The sequence below is a fragment of the Natator depressus genome, chromosome 2, assembly GCF_965152275.1.
Source record: "Natator depressus isolate rNatDep1 chromosome 2, rNatDep2.hap1, whole genome shotgun sequence".
In the NCBI taxonomy this organism is placed as follows: Eukaryota; Metazoa; Chordata; order Testudines; family Cheloniidae; genus Natator; species Natator depressus.
In genome coordinates this window covers 149770456-149792218 of record NC_134235.1, presented here as the reverse complement: position 1 = coordinate 149792218, position 21763 = coordinate 149770456, and the positions used below count along the sequence as shown (strand labels likewise).

At 45.0% G+C, this 21763-nt stretch overlaps 1 protein-coding gene across 1 annotated transcript in view; it reads right to left on the bottom strand.

Moving 5' to 3' along the window:
- TMEFF1 (transmembrane protein with EGF like and two follistatin like domains 1) overlaps positions 1-11583 on the bottom strand; it is a 220633-nt gene extending 209050 nt beyond the window's left edge. The window contains exon 1 of the mRNA XM_074943510.1: positions 11406-11583. Within this exon, the coding sequence (XP_074799611.1) occupies positions 11406-11583 (178 nt within the window). The remainder of the gene's footprint in view (positions 1-11405) is intronic.
- Between the last annotated feature and the right edge of the window lie 10180 nt (positions 11584-21763).

Genomic DNA, 21763 nt, shown 5'->3' with positions numbered 1-21763 from the left:
CGGTCACTATATGTTTGAATACTTCAGCTGCATCCACTGCAGGTTTCCCACCAGCAACTTGGAATAACATCTCCCCCTGCCAATAGGGCACCACAAGAATAGTCACGTCTTCCAAAATGTGAAAGGTCTGAAATGACAGAAAAAGCAGCAAGGGAACCATACGCACCATCCCTCCCCCCCGGCCATATAGCAATTAGTTATGAAATTTTTATGGAACAGAAAAAAGGTTATTTTAAACTTACCATTGCCTCTGCACTTCTGTAACTGCAATTAACAAGACTATGTCTGGAGACAGTATGAAGACTGAAGCATCCCCTTACACGGTGCTTAATTTGTAATGAAAGAGGTTCCGGGGCTCAAGCAATTAGGTGCCGGGGCTCAAGCCATTTTTTCACTTTCATAACTGATGTGCCAAGCTCAGAGGTGCCGAGGCTATGAACTGCCAAGCCTAGAGGTGCCGGGGCTCAGCTCTGGCACAAGTTAAGCACTGCCCTTACAATATGTGTTGGTTCACTTTAGAAATGTTACAATTTTTGTCCTTGAGATTCCACAATAATTAATTCTGTGCTCCCCCACTGAACAGCTTCAGACAATAATCCTCTGTTTCTTGTCTGTCTCAGGCTCTTCAACCAATACTGCCTGCTGTTCTGCAGGAACTCAATGAGCCATCATGCATGGTTCCAAAAAGAAGCGTTTCTGTGATGAATTTATAGTCAAGATCAGAAGGCCCAGTACCAGAAGCAAAGCAACAAAAGACTGGAACAACGGCATGCTGACAGGCAAGAGGAAAGGCTGAGGCTTGCTGCCAGGTGGAGGACAGGGTTTCAGCGAGGGAGCGAGCACTTGCAAAGCAGTTCCTGGAAAAGGAACTGTAGCTGAGGAAGGAGGATAGAGGTCAACAGAGAGAACTACTTCAGTAACGCCTGTCCATAATGGCTGCAAGAGCACCGTCTCCTGCTGCATCCCCCACACCATGGCATGATCACCATGCAACATACCTTCACTCCAGCAGTGGCTTGGACAACTGGCACATGCATTCAGAACTCATGAGCAGCTGGGCATGGCAACAACACCCCATGTACCCTTCCTTCTTCAAGCCCTCTCCACTGGAAACCTCCCACTTCTCCTCTGCCCCCAAGTGAGGGGGAAATGTGGAAAGGAGGGAAAGGAGAACGTGGGGACAGTGGACATGCAGCAGCAAGGGGATTTTGTCAGGTATTCACTATTTCCCGCTCTTTTTTTGTTTGGGTGATTTTGAAATGGGAGCTAGCCTGCCCAACACTGTGAGTGCTGTACTATTTTAAGACATGTTTGCAAATGAAATGTGTTATGTTTTCAAGAACATTTATTGCTATCACTGCATCATATCAGACAATCATGATTTGAGATAATAAAACTAAAAGCATGGTCAGGAGCAATTAAATATTAGTAAGCAAATAGTATTCCTCTGTTTAGTTAGGTATAGCAATTCACATTTCAATAAATTCCATCTGTAAACCCAGGTTGCCCCTCCCCCATTCACATCCATTATTCATTATGTCATTCACACTTACACTGCAATCAAGCCCACACCCCTCCCAAGCAGTGCCCCCCCCAAAAAAATTAATGAGCCATTTTCCCCCACAAGCACATTTATACTGGTACTATTCCTCCTCTTCCATTGGGCCATGCAAGTCCATAATGTGAGAACACAAAGCATCCCTGACTTTTGCTACCCAAGTGCAACCAGCTCCTGCAGCAGTAGCTGCCCTTTCTGGCTGAGGGTACTGATCCAGCATCCCCTCACTGTCATAGGTCCATTCAGGGGGAAATGGCTCATCTCTAGTGTTGGCGGGCTGTTCAAACTTCCTGTAACGTACAGGGCAGGCAGTAAAGTTTTCCCACAGTGCATCATGGTCCTAGGGCTAGTGTGGCCACATTTTGGGTTGCTGCCAGGAACTCTGGGATATCGTTAGTTTGACTTGGGTCTGCCCACTGCAGTGTGGACACCAGAGCCCCAGGTTCAAGCACAGGTTAGAAAAGTCTTTAGATAGGCTTAAAAAACAATGTAGATGCACAAGCCCTGTGTTCCCCAACATGGGTTAGCTGACTCAAGTACCACTAACCCTGGGCTTACATTGCAGTGTAGACATACTCTGTTTGTAAACCAGTTTCCTATTGCATTAAACTAGCAACTTTAAGAACTATAGGACTGTCATGCATCTGATGAAGTGGGTATTGACCCACGAAAGCTTATGCTCCAATACATCTGTTAGTCTACAAGGTGCCATAGGACTCTTTGCCGCTTTTACAGATCCAGACTAACACAGCTCCCCGATATAGGATCGTTGTTCTAACTAACAGGCTACAGAGGTTACTAATAGGAGAGCACGACTTTTCTGTACTTATCAGTTAACTCAAAAAATTAAAAACATATTTAAATTATTTTAAAATAAATCCTGTAAACATTAGCAGAACACTGACTCCTCACAGCATCACTTTAGAACATGACACAGCTTCACAGAAACTTTACAGAACAGAGTGGTGCTATCAATACCCCATTAATTTGGTATCTTAAAGGGAATAAAAACCACCACAACAATACATGGGCAAACGTTTCAGCAACCTCCAGTACTGTTGGTGCTAGCATCCTCTAGCCAGGATGTTCTGGGATATAGCTAAGTCAGCAAGAACTTCCTATTACTAGACCAGCTGCTCAAAGGATGTCACTGATATGCTACTCCCCACTTCAGCAGAAAAATTCTCTTAGCCTGTTTTTTGTGTGGAGTTTCTTATATTTTTCTGAAAGAAACAAGGTGGCAAAGGAAGAAAATACTTTTATAAAAGAGCTGCATTATCCACAAATTTCAAACTCTACTGACTTGCAAAAAACAGCATATGTAAATGCAATGGTCTGAACAAATTTACTAAACACCACCAAAATGCCCTGTCTCACGTACTTGAAGAAGTTCCCCAAGACGGAGGCTCTCTCTCAAGATTAATGTTGCAGAACCCCGCAGGGCACCAGAGCAGCCCCTACAGAAAAGTTCTATAGAGTTAATAGAAGTTATACATTTATATTTATTCCCTATTAGAATTTTTAAACCAATGTACAGATTTTTATAGTAGGAATATTTAATTGTACAGGATTATTTTGATTATTTTCAGTAGCAGCCATAATTTTTTTTATCTTATATAGCACTATTTACATCATTTAATGCATTTATTTAGAGTAATTTATAGAGAACCTTAGTGAATTTTACAGACCTTTTTCCATAAAGGGGTACTCACACCTGCAAAGTGCAGAACAGTCCTCCGCAACCCTTTCTCACCTCATGAGATCTGCAGGGACTGACCAAAGGGCTTCAGCACAATCATAATAAGCCTTATAATAGGGAAAATAATTCTTTTCAACTTTCCTTGTACTCAAAAACAGTTAGACTGTTTTTGTACAAACTTTCCCCAAAGACAAAGGCATCCCTAGAAAATGTCAGCTCAGAAGATAAAAGTTACAGAAAGTTATTCTAAACTGAGAACAGGAGATTGATACAATAACCATTTTGCAACCATTGGTATCATGGGCACCACTGCTCTGACCTGTGGAACTGCTCCAAGATCTCATCATAGGGGTGGCAATGTCAGCAACACTACTTGCTGACTGATCAGTGATGGAGCCAGATAATCTGCTTCTGGAGAAAAGGCAAATCTACCTTCCTGTCAGTACTGCATGATTCCGTGCTTATTTAATTATATTTATTTTGTATTAAAAACTTGAATAATCATCAATATTATTATCTGAGGGACTTGTAAAAAGCTTTTTAAAAGGCCAAATAAACTGTATTCACTCCTCCCTTTATCCACTATTCTGTCAACTCTGAAAGAAAGCTAACAGATTACAGGCACAATTTATTTATCCTTACATCAACAACAATAAAAATGTTACATTGTTCAATAATAAAGACATTTATTATTCTCTCCTTAATGGGAATTATAACTATGGTATTATATGATACAGAAGTAACATCCTCTTGGCTATAATTTCCATGATCAAATTTTGCTCCTTTTTATTCTCAAGATGATAACCAACCTGGCCTCCATCCAATCCCTAAAATTAGTTGCTGTTTTTAAGGATATATCTTTGTTAGTAGCACAACTATATATTATTAGCTCCTTCTGAACTCAGATGAATGTTATCTGGTGCTAGAAACATATTACAGTCAAGTTTCACAGTTTTTTCCATCATCTATGCCTTTTAAAACTTCTATCTCTGTCAGGGCTACATTTTGATAACCTTTGATAAATGGAATAGGAATTTCCCCATCATTCTCAGTAATGAAACCTGATTCAAAATCTTTATTTAGCTGTTCTGAAACGTCTTCCACTCCACTTTAATCATCCCCTAATTATTTTTAAAGGATACAAAAATTTGTCTTAAGGGGACACTTTGGTTCTAAAAATCATATTAAACAAAAACAATATTTATATCTGTTACTGTGATTTTTTTATTTATGTCATTTTCATAATCTTATTTACCTTTTATCTGTATTTGTTTTATTTTATAGCATTCATCACTATAATAGCCAAGTAACCTAAATGACTGAGGATACAGCATTTATTTTAGAAGTTAGATCTACTCCCTCCCTTTAATCCTGTTTATTAGCGAGATTGTGTGTTAAATGTTGATTCCCGGGAACATAGGTAATGCTCTCCTGGATCAGACCACTGGTACACCTAGTCCAGTATATTGTCTCTGAGAAAGTTTGTCTACATAGGCAAAAAAGTGTTCTTCAAGAGAGTTAACTCAATCCACTTAAACTCGATTTTAAAAGTACACCATTTTTTTTACCATGTCAACAGACACAAAGAGGTGAGTACTAGGTCCTGCCACACTGGGCAAAGGGTGTTTTTAAACTACGATAGCTAACGTGTGATCAGTAATATGATTAAAATCCTAGTGTGGACAAGGCATTTTGTACCTTTGGTTCAGATGAATCCTAAAACTACAATTTGGCCTGGGTACACTAGTATATTAAAACTTGAGCTATCATATTTCAAAAAGCACACTGTAGTGGGGCAGCTGCCCCACTTTGGCAGACAAAGGATTAATAGCAGCCCTTGGAGTGGCTGTGCAGAACCCAGCCAATCAAAGAAGGCTTGGAAGCAGCCAATCAGAGCCAGGCTGGGCCCAATATAAAGGCTGCAAAGCAGAGGAGACAGCAGTCTCTCCCTGACAGGCAAGGGAGGAGGACTAGCTTCCAGGGATAGCACCTTAGATAGAGCAGTGCTTGGCAGACTCAGGGGAGCAGAGGGAAATCTCCAGCCTGATACCTGCCAGGATGAGGCCCCTGAAAGAAAGGACCGAGAAGGTGCAAGGGCCAAAGGGAAGTGTCCCAGGAAGCACGAGCAGTAGAGGGGAGAGAAGGAGGGCAGGACATGGCTGCCTCCAGAGGGTCCCTGGATAGGGACTCAGAGTAGTGGGTTGGCTTGCACCAGGCCATGGAGGAGCATGGCCCAATACAGACTGTGGCTTGCCTCTGAGGCAAGGGGCTAGACTTAGGAGCTGCAGTTGGCCACGAGGGCAGGTGCAGAGTGAGGATGGCAGATACCTGCGGAAGGGGAGAGAACCAAGTGGGGCACAGCTGGAGGGCTGTGTCCAGAAGAGGATGCCGCAAGCCAGAGAGCAACGCAGGTCTCAGACAGCACAGCTGAGCAAACAATGGGCGGGACACCACCTGCAGAGGGCGCTCCACAGCTGGACAGAGCTAATTCCTGGAGCAACCAGCAGGAGGTGCCACGGTGGTGGGCCTCCTACCCATTACACACACCTTTTTGCCTAATGCAGATACACCTCCAGATGCGCAGAGTAAGAAATCCTGCAAGTGGCAGTTATGGGATAAACCACCCCCTAGGAAAGTTTTTTCCTCATCCCCAAGAGTTTGAGGTTGGTTTATGCCCCAAAGTTTAAGGGTCTGTAACTCTACCAAAGCTCTTGTTTATTTTCTTTTTAATACTTACTATTTTAACTCTGGATATTCTTATTACCCACATATAACTGTCAAATCTTTTTGGAGGGAGCAGCCGCCATAAGGCTGGGAGAGGAATACAATCATGAAGATACACAGTCTCACAGCAGCTAGGAGGCTTTATGGTGGGAAAGGAGAATCAGAAAGATAGAAAGATTCTCCTGCTTTCCAGCAGCCAGAGGAAGTTCTGGTGGCTACTAAGTTTATCAGACAATGTTTAGCCAAAGATGAAGCATCCAAACAAGGACAGAAATAGAACTCTGATAGGAATCCCAGCACCCTTCCCATTCCCAGCAGTTGGGGAAAGGCAGGGCTTTTCACTAGTTCATATACCTGTACAGTGCTTATTCAAGCCTCACCTTTTGCACCAGTCTCTGGTGAGTGAGTTTATTCCTCAGGCTAATAGGTGTCTGATAAATTTTTCAATGTCTGATCTAACAGGTCTTTTATTTTTAGCATCTATAAGTTTCTCTGCTTCAATGTTGTCTGATTTCTGCACCTCTGTTTCTTGTGTTTCCCTTCCCTGACCTTAGTTCTTTCCATTGTCCTCTGTTCAGTAGTGCAAGTTCACTATTTTCTTCAATTACAAGTAGATTTATGGTCCAGCCTGAGTCCTCTTTGGTGACAGTGTTTTTTTCCTTTGCTCCAACTCCTAGTTTAATAATCTGCCCCAAAGGTCATAATTTTCTTTGCCAGCTATCTTGTTCCCATATGGTAAACTCATTTGTATTTGTTTTCTTCCACAATAGGTTTATCAATGTTAACAAGATGTAGTTTAGAATATGATGGAGAGGAGGGGAGCAAGATTCAGATTCTTTCTCTCTCACAGACTGATCCTTTGTGTAAAACCACTTCAGAGAAAGCTCCCATCGAGGCTGTGGATTTAAAGTATTCTGCTGCCAATTTTGGTTCAGCCTCATTCCTGAAATTCCCTGCATCACGTGTGTTCTCAAACCATGAGCCACTTGCTGATGGTCCACAGAGACCTGGCAAGCCATACGGTCTTAGTTATAGCTATAGTGGATGGAGAAGAGCCTGGATGTGGCAATGAGGAGCCAGCCTGGTTGCCTCCACTATGGGCTGCTGCTACATAAGAAGAGGAGTATAGGAAATGGGGGAGGAAGGGGTCCAACCAGCAGGAGCTGCTAAAGGGAAAAGGAACCATAAGCTGCAAATAGGACTAGAGCCATCCATGGAAAGAGAAATTCAGGGGAGAAGAGAATCAGGCAAAGAATGTGCAGAGGAGCACAAGAGAGAAGGTCCTTGTGGCAGAGAAGAAGGGGTGAGAGAAGGACAAATCAGATGGAAGGGGAAAGAGCAAAAGCAGAAAGTGTGCTTAGCTTTTTCAAGAAGACAAAACATAAGTTTCAGTACAGAGTTAAAAATACATCAAAAGCACTTTTCTACTATTTTCCATCTAAGCAATTGCTATAGTGATTAATATTATTTATTATTTATAATAACAGTGCCCAAAGGCTCCAACTAAGGTCTGGGTCCATGGTGCTTTGTAAAGTGCAATCTCATAGTAAAAGATAGTCCATGGTTCAAGGAGCTTACAGTCTAAGAAGATGAAAGGTGACAGGTAAGGGAGGTGGATACAGCATTCAATCACAATGGTCCAGGATTTTTTTACATCCCCCAAAGACAGTCAACATACAAAGGGTGGGAAAGAAGGTTAATGTCAAACTAAGGACAATATTATATAAAGGTATTTAATGTGTAAATATAATCAGACACGTTATATGTACTGAATGTACTGACAAATGGATGTTGTGTGATCCTGAGTGAGAGGTGAAAGGTGCATGGGATACTCACTCTGTTAAGATGGATCCACACTATGAAAAAATTTAAGTCAATTCTTCATAGTGTGGAGTGGATCTCATCTTAACAGAGAGTGTCTCATGAAGACTGCCCTTCATCACCGATACCAACACACAACACTAGTGTTAGTGACAATGATCACTTTTACCCTCACCTCTCTCCATATATTCAACAACTAAAGTAATTCTCCGCTCCTGCTGCTCTGACCATGTCATCCACACACAAGTCTCCTCACTGGCTCCATACTTCTTTGCAGATAAGGTTCAAACTTTTCATCATCACTTGATTGAATCCCCTTCCACCAGCCATGGTTCCTAGTTACTTTACACTTCTAGAACCCTTCTATCCACTGAAGTTATTCTTATGTAAATATTCATGCTCCCCTACATTTAACAGAAAGGGAATCCTGTATAAGGGAAATTGTCCTTATTTTTTCCTTGGCCTCAGTCAGTCATCAACAACCTACATGAAGGTATAATACCACCCATTTTATATATCAGAAAGTCAAAACCCTGGGCAGAGTACGTGCCCTCTGAGCCACAAAGGAGATATTTGGTCTAATCAAAAAATGGTATGCATGGTTACATAAAGCCAGAATAAGACCCCATATATATAAGTCCAGTAAATACTACTGTAAAGGAGCAGCAAAGTGAACTACTTACTCACAGAAAGTAGTTCAGTGATGATGAGACTATGTTACCACATAACTAAAGACCGTACTGTAATGCAGTGGTTCTCAGTCTTTCCAGACTACTGTACCCCTTTCAGGAGCCTGATTTGTCTTGCGTACCCCAAGTTTCACCTCACTTAAAAACTACTTACTTACAAAATCAGACATAAAAACATAAAAGTGTCACCGCATGCTATTATAGAAAAATTGTTTACTTTCTCGTTTTGTGTGTATGAAATTTTAGTTTATACTGACTTTGTTCGTGCTTTTTTATGTAGCCTGCTGTGAAACTAGGCAAATATCTAGATGAGTTGATGTACCCCCTGGAAGACTTCTGCATACCCTTGGATGAGAACCACTGCTGTAATGCTTATGAAGAAAGGAAAGAATTTAGAATGAAGACAAATAAGGTTTCACAAACTACCTTAATTTTGATGTTTCCTAACTTTTGTGTTCTTCACTTTGCAACCCTGCATTCTTTTAATGAGCTTTTGCATGGGCGATGTATTATGGACAATTTCTTGAACAGAATATTCAAGGGGTGAGGAAGGGGAGTTCAGCACTTCACAATAGTTAATTCCAGATATACAATAGGACTGGCAAAGATTTCACAGGAAGATGCTTTATCTGCTGGTGATAAGACACTGCAAAAGCAGCATCTGGTCAAAAAGTTTAAGAAACTGCTCCAGAGCAGCGGATAAAGTCTGATGTCAGCATGAGGCTGAGAAAAATAATAATACAAGAGCCATCCATTCTGTTTCTTCCAAATATAGATAGATACAAAAGCAATCTATAAAGTTCTGTAGATTTGAAGAAGAGTTCTCAATGTTTTACTTAATTTTTGGTTAATAAAGTGGTACCAGATAGTAAATATAATGAACCTCCACTATGAATGGAGAGCAATGTCAATTTATGCCAGCGGGGGATCTGGACCATAATATGTAAATATGCAGTAAGCTCATCTTATGCTAGGAGAAGCTTATCCACTAAAAGTTAAGAGAATTATGCAGATTTACATAACAGAAACTCACTGGGACAAATTTTCCTCTTAATATTCTCCCACAGTCCCTCACAGAATGGTTAACACAGAAAAATTGAATTAATAGGTTTTTTTAAATAAAACAATTCTTTCATCTTTTAAAGCTATGCTAAAAATCAGTGCATCCCATGTATACTTATATAGTATTAGAACTACCTCTGCCTGTTTTAACTAGAATTGTATCATTCTGAATAGCTTTGAGACAGCACATAGTTTTCTGTCAGTTTCTGGGTTAAAAAATGCTATTTGGAGGATCGTTTCTGTAGAAGAATAATATACATGTTTCCCACATTGCCTTAGCAACTTCCTCAAATACTTCACTGAGCACTCATAGTTAACCTCGTTGATTTATGCATGTGCTGTGGTCTAATGACCCACATGTCTCTGTTGGGTAAGCCACTAATGCTAGTGACACAGTAACCTATTAACCTTCCTTTAAAAATAACCATCACATTCATGCAAACAGAATAAAAAAAGTCAAGCAGGAATAGAAAAGTAGTAGTTTGGTACAACACAGCAATATATTAGATGTCAGGACGAGCTAAAATTAAGAGCAAACAAGCAGTGATGAGATTTATTATATTGCAAAATTATTTTGACATGGTTTGCTAGGTGGTAAATTTGATAGCCAGCATTAGCCAACATTATACAATTTAAATGTCATATACTAAAAGGGAAATTGTTGCTGAAATTATTTCAAAACTGTTATACTGCATAAGGACCCCATCCTAAAAAGTGCAGATAGCCACCTCCAAAGTACAAATTACCCTCAACTCTCATCAAAAACAACGGGAATAGAGGGCACTTAGCACCTCACAGGAAATGCTCATCACCTCGGACAACCACTTTGCAACACTTCTACTAGTGATCATTCTAGTGTAATTAATCTGTGATTTTAAAAGAAGTTCAATACACACAGCTAATTTTAATAAGGAAAAACTAAAATTATTTTATCAAAATATTACTGAGGAAGACAAACATTTTAAAGTATTCAAAACCAATTATAACATTGATATTGCTACTTTCTTCTACTTGTTCAATGTCCCGAAAGAATTATGAAAATAGCGATCCCTTATACTCATAAATCCATCTAAATTGAAAAAGGATTTATATTCTACTTTAAAATGATAGTGCACATATATGTTTGGCATGGGCAGATGACAGAAAGTATTCCTCTACCGTGGCTCAAATAAGGAACGACCTGGAAATGCTTTCTGTGGATACAGTGGAGCATCCACAACAATCATCAGAGCAACAATGAATCTACATAGCAACCAGCTGAAGGGGATAGGGGCTCTGTATTTGGACTGTATTTATAAACACAGAGAAGCAGATATAAGAACATTCAGTGTGACTGTTTTAATAGGTTACAGTCACGTGGGCTCCTCTGGGATTTACCCCCCCCCCCTTTCTTAAACAGGACCGAGGAAGTGGAATAAAAGATTAGAGGTTAAGATGGGGAGGGGTGCGATTGACATGCACCTGCCTATGCCCACAACCAACAGACAGAAAGAAATCAAAAGGTCCACACATCACAAACTCCTCTCTTTCTCTAAGGAAGCCTATTTTGTCCGACGGAGGAGAAAATTTCTCCTCCTTTTCAGGTTATCCGCAAATCGCATCTGGGACCAAGCCCCGGACAGCCTGAACCGGAGCCCGGGCTCTTTGTTTTCAGCAGCGCGTAGGGCAGGAGCGAGGAAGTGGCAGCGTGCAGCCCCGTTCCCGCCCCGGCTCCACGCTGCCGTGTAAACACGATGGGCACAGGCAGGCCCGCAGTGGGCACAGGCTCGCAGCCCCCAGCCCGGCACGTGCGAGGGGCGGCGTGTGGCCGGGGGCCGCGCCGCGGGGGAGCCGGCCGCGGCCGGGGCATTACCTGAGCAGTTGATGCCTTTCCCCTTGCCGCCGCCCTGGCACTCGCCGCCGGGCAGCAGGTTGGAGGCGCGGCCGGGGGGCAGGGCGGCGAGGGCGAACGCCAGGATCACCGAGGTGTAGCACCACGCCCGGGGGGGGCCCGGCAGCGGCCGGGCGGCGGCCGGGCTCTCCGCCACCATGGCGGGGGGGGAGCGGCAGCGGGATGGTGGCGGCGGCGGCTGGGAGCGGCAGGCCCAGGGCATCAATCGGAGCCGGCGGCAGCGCTGCCCTGCAGGGACCGTCCCTTCTCCGCCGGGCCGGAGCCAGCCCTCAGCATCCCCGCCGGGACCGCCAGAGAGACCCGGCGCCGCCGGCCCGCGCCGCCCCCGCGCGCCTCCCGGCTCCCCCGGCGCGTCCCTGCGCCCTGGGCAGCCGCTGCGCTCCCTCGCCGGCCGCTCGCTCCTTTGTGCGCTGCGCCCACCAGCGCCGCTGCCACCGCTCCGGCTACAACAAAGGGAGCGGGGCTGAGGCGGCTGCTGCTGCGGAGGGAGGAGGGGAGGACGCACACGTGATGGCAGCCCCCCCTCCCCCCCCCACAGGGGAGGCGAGGGGACTTCGTCCTCAGGAGCTGGGGCTTGCCCCAGGAACCCTAGCGAGCGCGGTGGCACCTCGCCCGCCCCCGCCCACAGTCGCCGCTCCCGCCCCACGCTGGGCAAAGGGCAGCAGCCGCCCCACCAGGGTGATGGGCAGCAGCCCCCGCCCCCAGGGAGGCCACGGTGAGGGGCGGCTGCAGCAGCACCCTTCACCAGTGAGGCCACGAGCTGACGGGGAGCGGCAGCCCCCCCTCCCCGCAGGGCGCTGGGCAGCGCGCAGACACCGGAGCCGGAGGAGAGGGGCCCTAGCAGCGGACGCGGCGACAATAGTGCGGGGTGAACTGTGCGCAGCTCTCTCTGTGCTAAATCCCCAGGGCGAGTGCCGCTGTCACCACCCCCGCGGGGCGCTTTGGTGCCCTCTGCAAGGCTGGCCTGCGGGAGGCTGAGGAGGGAAGCCCACAGCCCACTGGAATTGTTGCTGATTAACTGGACGCTTTGCTTGTAATTGCTACTGCCCCTCAGCCCGGCTCGTGGGACAGGAGCAATTTCCAAATCCCAGTCAGTACAGTTGAGGAAAATGCGGGGACTACTTGCAAGGCACTTCTGGTCACTTCTCTCAAAAGCAGCCTCTCCTGGAGGCACTTGGAGTGGGTGGGACAGAACTGCTCCTTGAAATGAAAGGGACTACTCACCTACATAAAGCTGAGCAGGTGTTTGCAGGATGTGGGGTTATAGATTGCAAGCAGTTTATGACAGGATACAGTTCTTACTAGCAAAAAAAACGAGGAGTACTTGTGGCACCTTAGAGACTAACAAATTTATCTGAGCATAAGCTTTCATGGGCTAAAGCCCACTCTGAAACCAGTTCTTACTAGATGGCCCTGAAGGGCAATGTACATTTGCAACAGGATGCATGTTTCTGATATAGGAATAACACAAAAATAACACATGCAACAGAAGATTTTCCTTGGACAAGTCTAAACTATGACATATATTTGGTGCTAGTCCTTGGGAAAAGCAGCCTTCTCTAACCTTCCACATGAGCCATTCATATTGCAGAGCAAGCAGATTCTTCTACCTGCTGCGGAGTGCTTAGGGTGCTCCCCCTGGTGAAACAACAAATTAAATACCTGCAGGCAGGACTAAGGACCTACCCCTGCAACAAGTGGGCACAGAAGTCTGCCATGCAGAGATCCCATTGCAGGATTGGGGCCTTAAAGTGGGTTTAGCCCTCCAGGATGACAGATCTAGCCTAAAAAACTCCCCATAAAACTTAAAGAAGGGCTGGCTGCTGGTGAAAAGATAGGATCAATTCCGCCGAGACTGGAACAGCAATTTCCTATTGGCAAATGGAGTGCAGCACTATCTCTATCACATGGTATTCCTAACCTTTTTTGCTCCTTTCAGGATATCACTGGCAGGAATGCTATGGAGATGGGGTGGGAACCAAGGAGGTCTTATGTGCATTTCACAATGGAAATAAGTCCCATGGTTTTTATTTTGGTTTGTATTCTATTTTTGAATTCCTGGGGTTGGCAATTCTGCCATTTGTTTAAACTTGGAGAGCCACATCAGGCTTAGTCAGCGTTTCTCAAATGCGGCCACCGTGGTGGCCACCAGGGGCTTTTCTTGTGGCCACAGCCTCTTGGGCAGTGATGGGGCAGGGGAAAAGCAGTGGACCCTCCCCCAGGGCCGCCAGCAGTGATTGAGCCCTGCCCCGCTCTGGAGACACAAAAGCTGGAGGAACAGGCAACAAGTGTGAGTTCCCCACCTTCCCGGGGTGGTGGGGTCAGGCTTCAGCCCTGGGGTGGCGGGTGGCAGGCTCCAGTCACGGGGCTTCAGGCTCCATTTGCCAGCCGTGCGGTAGCGGGCTCTGGCCCTGAGCTCACCCCTCCATCACCCCTGGCTCCCGTTGCATCCCCCAGTGCCCCATCACCCCTGGCCCCTGCTGCCTCTGTACCCACCTCCCCATCCAGGGCTTACTTTGTCCCCAGGCTTGCCGGGGCTGCGTAAGTCTGTTGTTAAAAGTGATATTTATATGTTTGTTAACCAGCAAGTTTTTTAAAAAAGCAACCAAAAAAGCAAAAGAAACAAAAGAAAAAAGACAAGAACATGCAAAGCACCTTATTTATGTTTCTATTCTGTTTAGGTCCAGTAAAGAATAGAGAAGTCTGTACATTTTTTTTATTACTGAGTTGGTAAAAAAAACCTACATAAATAAATTACAATGATTTGGACATGTATATGTGCCTATGTATTTGTTTTTCCTAAAGTTAATTAAGTATTCTAGAAAAAATATCAGCAAGAGTTGGTGGCCACACTCTGAGGCCACCAAAAAATTTGTTGTGAGTAGCTAGCCTTCAGTGGATGATACAATGAAGCCTGATTGGTTTGGCAAATTCAGACTATGCCCTCTGGGTATTCATTCTTCTTCTGCCCTCTGTTTTTTTTGTTATTATGGTGGTGGTTGGTTGGTTTTCTTTTTTAAAAAGAGCTTCCCTGACCATTAAAAGAAGCAGAAGAATTATAAGAGTGCATCCGATGAGGTGAGCAGGAGCTCACGAAAGCTTATGCTCAAATAAATTTGTTAGTCTCTGAGGTGCCACAAGTCCTCCTTTTCTTTTTGCGGATACAGACTAACATGGCTGCTACTCTGAAACCTGAAGTATATAATTATAATTCTTAACCAAGCTGCTCTACCTATACCCATAGCTTGTTGCAACTAATGGAATTCCACAATAAGAAAATCACAAATATGGCATCACGTTAAACACTATCAGCATTTGGTAGTGGTAGTCTCTGGTAAATGAACATGACCTTATGTCAATTATTGTCTTTTTTTCCCCCCATTTACTGGAAAAATGTTTACATTTCATCTCACCTCTAATTGGTCCTGTGTGAAAGGTGGCATTTATTTAGAGTGCCTAAAATCTTCATCTCTCATAGGGGCCCTGAGCAACAAAGGATAATATTTAAAGGGTCTACTTCTAATGGAGTTACCTTCTCTTTATTGTTATCTCCCTGTTTTGGCTGGGTGAGGGAGAACCCACATACTAAAAGAGATGAGGATTATGTGGGTGTGGAGAAGAGCAAAGATGCCAATGTGAGGAGTTAAATTTGACAGAGAGCAACCCAAAACATTTTTTTAACTTTTTAGTGAACCAAAAAAGTAAAAAATAACATAAATTGGTTTGGGTTAAACAAAATGTTTTATTTCATTTGGGGGGATGCTTTTTTGAAAATAAAACTGCAGTAAAATTCAAATCAGAAAGGTGTTTCAAATTGAAAACTCAAAATATTTTAAAAAGTATCAAAGCATTACATTTTGATTTTTGATTTTTTTTTCTGCGTTTTCTTTTTTTTTCTCCCCAACCCAATTTTTCCTCAACCCAAATTTGTGAATTATTGTGGTCAACCCAAATCTTTGTGGTTTTTTGTTGGAAAAGAGTTTTGTCCAAAATAAGTTGCCCAACTCTACTAGAGAATTGTACTTATGAATCTCGGTTTTTGTTCTGTTAAAATATGTTTCTAGCACTTGTAGTTGTGAAGAAAAACTCAGAAACACTAAATAAGTGTAAATTGGAATAGTGTTGTCTTCCTGAGTCTGCAAACAGCCTGAAACAATAGCTCTCAGAGACGCTAACTGCTCTCTTTAGCTCAGTAAGGATGACTCATGTCAATAGTTTCAATGTTGAGCTTTTTAACAGAAACATCCACCTCATCCTACAACTGTGCTTATCCCACAATTTCAAGCTGTCTCCAATGCTTCCTCAGGTGCCAAAAACCCCTTCTCAAAATCACCAACCTGAACCCTGACAATTTAGATAATACAATTAAGCATTTTCAATATAAATGTTTGGAATTTTGAATCTGAGCATCAGGGATGGTATAAATATATTAAGTGTAATTAAGGCTACATTTTACTCACGGGTATTTAGTAAAAGTCACGGGCAGGTTATGGGCAGTAAACAAAAATTCATGGCTTGTGACCTGTACATGACTTTTACTATATATTCATAACTAAAACTTGGGCCGGGGGGGGGCTGCAGGTGCACTGGGGAGGGGCAGTCTGGGGGGCACCGCAAGTGCTGGGGGGGGTCGCCCAGGACCCCCCCTGGTGCTGGGGAGGAGGCGGGCGGTGGCCCGGGACCCCTGCTGGTGCTGAGGCAGGGGAAGGTTGGCGGGGCTGGCAGGCTCCCTACCTGGCTCCAGCTGGCATGTCACTGCAGCTCCTAGGAGGAGGGGCGGCCAGGAGGGCTCCATGCGCTGCTCCCACCACAAGCGCTGGCTCCATGACTCCCATTGGCCGGGAACCACAGCCAATGGGAGCTGCACGGGTGACCTTTGTGAGCAGCGCGCAGAGCCCCCTGGCCCCTCCCACTAGGAGCTACAGGGACATGCTGGTGGGAGTCAGGGAGCTCCCACCCCACCCCAGCCCTGAGCCTCTTCCCACACACCCAAACTGCTGCTGCTGGCCCAGGGGCTGCCCGACTTGGGCAGACCCTGAGCCAGCACTGGCTGCTGCAGAAATCACGGAGGTCACGGAAAGTCATGGAATCTAGGACTTCCGTGATGTCCGTGACAGACATGCAGCCTTAAGTGTAATATCAAAATAAATAACAAAGGGCCTACTATACTGGTTGTATTATTCAATTTCATACTTCATGAATTAAAAATCTACATCTTAAAATTATATAACAATGCTACAGAATTTTCAGTCTGCCATGCCTGAGTGGTGCAGAATCCAGGAACCTGACACAGAATTCAGATCCAGCCCACCAGAGTCTTATCAATAACACCCTAAACATTTTATTTAGACATGCACTCATATAAGATGCAGCCAACCCCTCTCTGAATAGGTAGGATTTTTCAGCTGGACAGGCTCCTGTTGAACCAGAGAAGAGATTCTGCTTCCAGGACTTAGCACTGTGTTTCCCCCATTCTATCAGCTCAGGACTGAGACTGCAGTAATCAAACATAGCTCTCCTGCAGACTATTTTTCCGCGGTTCTCCTTTTCCTTTTTTAAATTTGGTCGAGTGTTTTGATGTCCCTTTGTTCTCAATGCCTAGTGTAAGGGGACTGCAGGCCCTTACTAAAACTCAATGGGGGGTGTTTTGGTCGGCTAGCTCACAGTACCACAAGAAAGGGGAAGGGTCCACGGGAAATCAGGACCCTGAGACCGACATTCCCCAGGGGCAATGGGGAGAGGCCAATGCTCCATGTCAGCCTGATTGACAGGTGGGCAGGCTAATGAGGGAGCCAGGGAGATCTCATCCTCCATGTGAGCTGGAATTGCCTGGAAAGGAGTGGGGCCGAGCTAAAGAGAGAGCAGGGGCCCGAGCTGAGCTGGGGAGCAGGACCAAGTTGGCCAGAAAGAACCAGGGAAGCAGTCCACAGAGCAGATCGCAGCAACAAAAGTCAGAGAAGCAGCCCAGGGAGCAGATCTGTGCTGGGAGGAGAACTGAAGCAACCAGAGCCAGAGGGGCCAGAGAAGCAGCCCTGGGAGCTGCACTGAAGGCGGAGCAGCATCAGTGATGAGGCAGAGTGGAGCTGGATCTGGGGCTGGAGCAGTCTGGAGCTGGGTGCGGTGAGCAGCTGGAGAATGTGAGGAGGGGACCCTGGGCAGCAGTCCCAGCGCAGGGAGAGGCCTCCAGCCAAGTGGCCTTGCAGGCCAGACTGGGAGGGGGATCATAACCCCAATGCGGGGGCAGGGGGGGTGAGGGCTGACTCTGGGAAGAAGGATCCTGTCACCTAGAGCCTGAGGGCGTGTGGCCACCCCCAGAGCAAGTGTCCGACCCTCAGCATCCCTGCAGCACAGCCAGGGCCTGAGAAGGAGGCCTGGGACATGTGAGGAACAGATTGAACTTCCCTTACATTCCAGAGACTGCTGGTTGTGATGTCCTCGTGCCACTGAGCGTGGTTACATGTTTTTCTTTAACCTTTCCCACTTTTTCCTTATTTTTTAAAATTGGTTGCTGTTTAATAAAGTGTATTTGCTTGAATTACATTCTTCTGCTTACATAATTCGCGTCACGAACAGGATCCTATCCCAGGGTCCACCCCATTGGTTTACTCGTTGAGTTCTAGTAGCACTGTCCAGGCCTGGTCAAGAACCCTACTATGGCTGGAACTGAAGAACTACAGGCCCAGTTTGCTGAACTTCAGCGCATATTATCAGACCAAGCTGAGGCATTACAACAAACTAGAACCAAACAGAGAGAAGCCTTATTGCTGGCTAAGGCAGTAATAGACCAACAGGCAGCAGAAGCTAAGAAACCCCCTACTATTTATGTCCCACGGGAGCAGAAGGTCACAGAGTTCGGTGGCTTCCCTACTAGATCAGGAGACGTTATGGTAGAGTGGGTCAAGTCTCTGAAGGTCGCTCTGCGTGTGCTAAGAGTACCTGAAGAAGATAGTGTGAACTTCATAGAAGAACACCTCAAGGGCCAGGCCAAGGCCACAGTAAAGTTCATGGCAATGGCAGATAAGAAAGATGTGGAAAAGGTATCTGAATTCCTCCTAGAAGTGTATGGAGACAAGGTACCTATTGGAACCTGACTGAAGGAGTTCTTGGAGAGAAAGCAGGAGTCTGCTGAAACTGTCCAGGTGTACACGTATGACCTCCAGAAGAGAATGATCAAAGTGGAGCGGCAAGACCTTCAACGAGTTCCAGACCCAGATATGGTTCTGAAAGAACAGTTGGTGCTGGTGCTCTGGGATGGTTCCCTCCACCATGAAATGAAAAGAAGTTTTAAGGAAGAGCTTGGTAAGAAGTTCCATGAACTCATGCAGGCTGCCATTATGTGGTCCGAAGAAAAGGAAGTTCCTGTGGAAGAGATGGCCAAGCCTACACAAAGTAGGGGCCTAGTAAATGCAACTACTGGGGAAAAGACCCTGCCCCAAACACAGTTAATTGGAAAGTTTAAGTGAAGGTGTCCAAAAACTGGTGATCCAACAGGAGGAGATGCTGAAAGTGATGACCGAGGTGATGAAAGAAAAAATCCCATTAGTATGCCAAAGTATTCAAGGACACCAGGATCCCAAAGATTCCCCACTGAAGGACAAGCTGGGAAGGTACATTTCTTACACTTGTGAAAGTCCAGGGCATACTAGCTGAGAATGTCCACTGAGAAGGAGAACAGAGGCCCAGGCATTCAAAACCAAAGGGGCAACAGGAGTGAGTGGTCCATCTACAGTAGAAAGCCAAACAGAGGCAGAAGGATTCCTAGGCCTCTCCCTGGTGAAAAATCACCCTGTATATAGTGTGGAAAGGAACACAGACAGTGCCAGCATAGCTAGCGACTTCATTGAGTGAGCATTTGGAGACTTCTAACTTCTGAAGTATGGATAGCAGGGGTGAGGACCAGATGTTTGTTAGATACTGGCTCAGAAGTCATCACCATTACTGAGTCGCATTTTCAAAAATATTTGAAGGACAAGGAGCTGATTATGCACAGCACACGGTTTGTACATCTAACAGCAGTTAATGGACTGGAATTCCCAGTGTTGGGATGCCTCAAAGCAGATATAGTGGGCCAGAGACTGGCTAGACACTGCCAAGAGCATGGGCCAGACACTGCCAAGAACATGCATCTTCATGCTGAAAGACAAAACCTTTAACGGGAGCCATATGAGAGAAGGAGTCACAGGGATTCTAGAAATGAACATCATTAGTGAGCTGAAGGAGCTACTGTTGCCAGGAGAAGGAACCAGGAGGATGAACCATCATGGGCACTCTAAAAAGGATGCTCTGCTGAGTAGGGTACTGGCTCGAACGGCGAGACAGAGCCATTCCCTGGGCTCCATGGCGTGGATTGGAAATGTTAAAGTGGACAGAAGACAGAAGACTGTTATTCCTCCTTGGAGAGGGAAGATCCTTGATGAATGCTGCTGGGTACCAGGAAATACCAATGGATATCGAGCTCTTGTAGAGCTTAAATCTGGGGCAAGCCTAGCTAGTAAGCTCCAGCCAGCCAATGTACCGACTAATGCCATCAAAGGAAGAGTACCAGGGATTCTTCTAAACTCAAGTGCAACGACTGTGGAGTTGCATCCTCAAATCAGAACTGCAGAGGTATGCCGGCCTGAGGAGGTGGTTCCTCAGGTGAAGGTAACATTTGAAGAGAACAGAAATGAGCTGCGGGTGACAAGGAGGGAGAAGGGAGGACAAGTTACTTTTCCTTGAGAAAGATGTGGTGGGAGACTGCCAGTTCCAGTTCAAGCGGCGCTCAAAGGGCTGATTCTTGTGCAGGTGGCTAACTTAAGGGTGTTGCCAGAGAAGCATCAAGAAGTCTTTTCTAAGGATGAGGTGACCAATTTCGATGACTGAGTCAAAGGTGTCCATGACAGGCCAACGACAGCTGGCGAAGTTGCTCTCAGTACAACTAAAGACACAGCCCAAAGTAGGAAAAGGACTTATGATCGCAAGTCCAGTGGGGTTCTCATCAGACCTGGTGACTGTGCACCAGTTCGTAAGCATAGATGCTGGAGATGTAATAAAATACAGGACAAATGGGAGTCAAACCCCCATACTGTGGTCACCCACAACAATCCCGAACTGCCGGTTTACACTATCCAGACTGAACGAGGAGGTCCTGAGAGAGTAATACAGAGGGACCAGCTAAAATGTTGGACAATAGCAGGACCATCCACCCGCTTACACTAGCAGCAACTCTGGCAAGAGGGCCTGTTTCTCTCAGGATAAAGTGTCTCTGCCTTATTTTCCTATGTCTCTCTATCTGGTATTTCATCTTTGACTACTCTCCTATTTTTCTTTCCCCTGTCCCACCCCCCCACCCCCGCCCCATTTTTCTTCTATTGTTTCTCTGCTTTTCTTACCTGTTTTTTTCCTTTTCTCAACTGTTGTCCTTCCCTGTGAAGGCTTCTCACTTGTACATCTCCCCTTTCTATTAGCTTGTCTGTCCTTTCCCACAATATGTCCTCCTCTCTATGGACTAGATCCAAATCCCATTCATGTCAATGGAATGATTCCTACTGATGAGATCCTAAGACCCTTTCTTACTGTGTTTTCAATTTGTCACTTTTCCCCCACCATTTCAACACATCACAACCCACTATATAGTCCCCTACCCCTCCTCCTTGCCCCCCATCAGTGCGGAATTGCTCTCAAGTTCTTTGCAACATGGTTTTTTGTTAGTCCATTTTAAAATGTCTTAAGTAGTGTGCTTCTATCATTTTCCAGGAGGATTATTTCATAGTCTAATAGAGTTCACCATTACAATTTTTTTACTGATTTAACTTTTCTAAATTTCATCCTATCACTATCAGACCGTTCTGTGGCACTCATTACCACACTGACTACCTCACAACTATTAATGAGTTTATGCTCACAACACCCCTGTGAAGTAGGGAAGTAAGATTATTGCCATTGTACAGACAGGGAAACTGAGGCAATGAAAGATTAAATGATTTGCCAAAGGTCAATCTAGGAAGTAGAAAAGACAAGTACAGAATCCCTATCTTCTGAATCCCAGTCTGGTGCTTCAATTACATGACCATCCTTTCTATATCGTAGGTCCCTTCTGGGCCACTCTAAACAATTCTCTTTTCTTAGTTTACATAAAAAACTCTTTAAGTGTCATTTAGTAAAACTTGATATAATTTAGCTCTTTTGATCTTTCCTCATAAATCAGTCCCTCCAGACCATTAATCATATTTGTTGCTTTTCTCGGAACTTCCTCTAAATTATCAGCATCTTTCTAAAGCAAGAAGCCTGGGAAACAAGCAGGAAGAATTGGAAGTCCTGGCACAGTCAAGGAACTATGA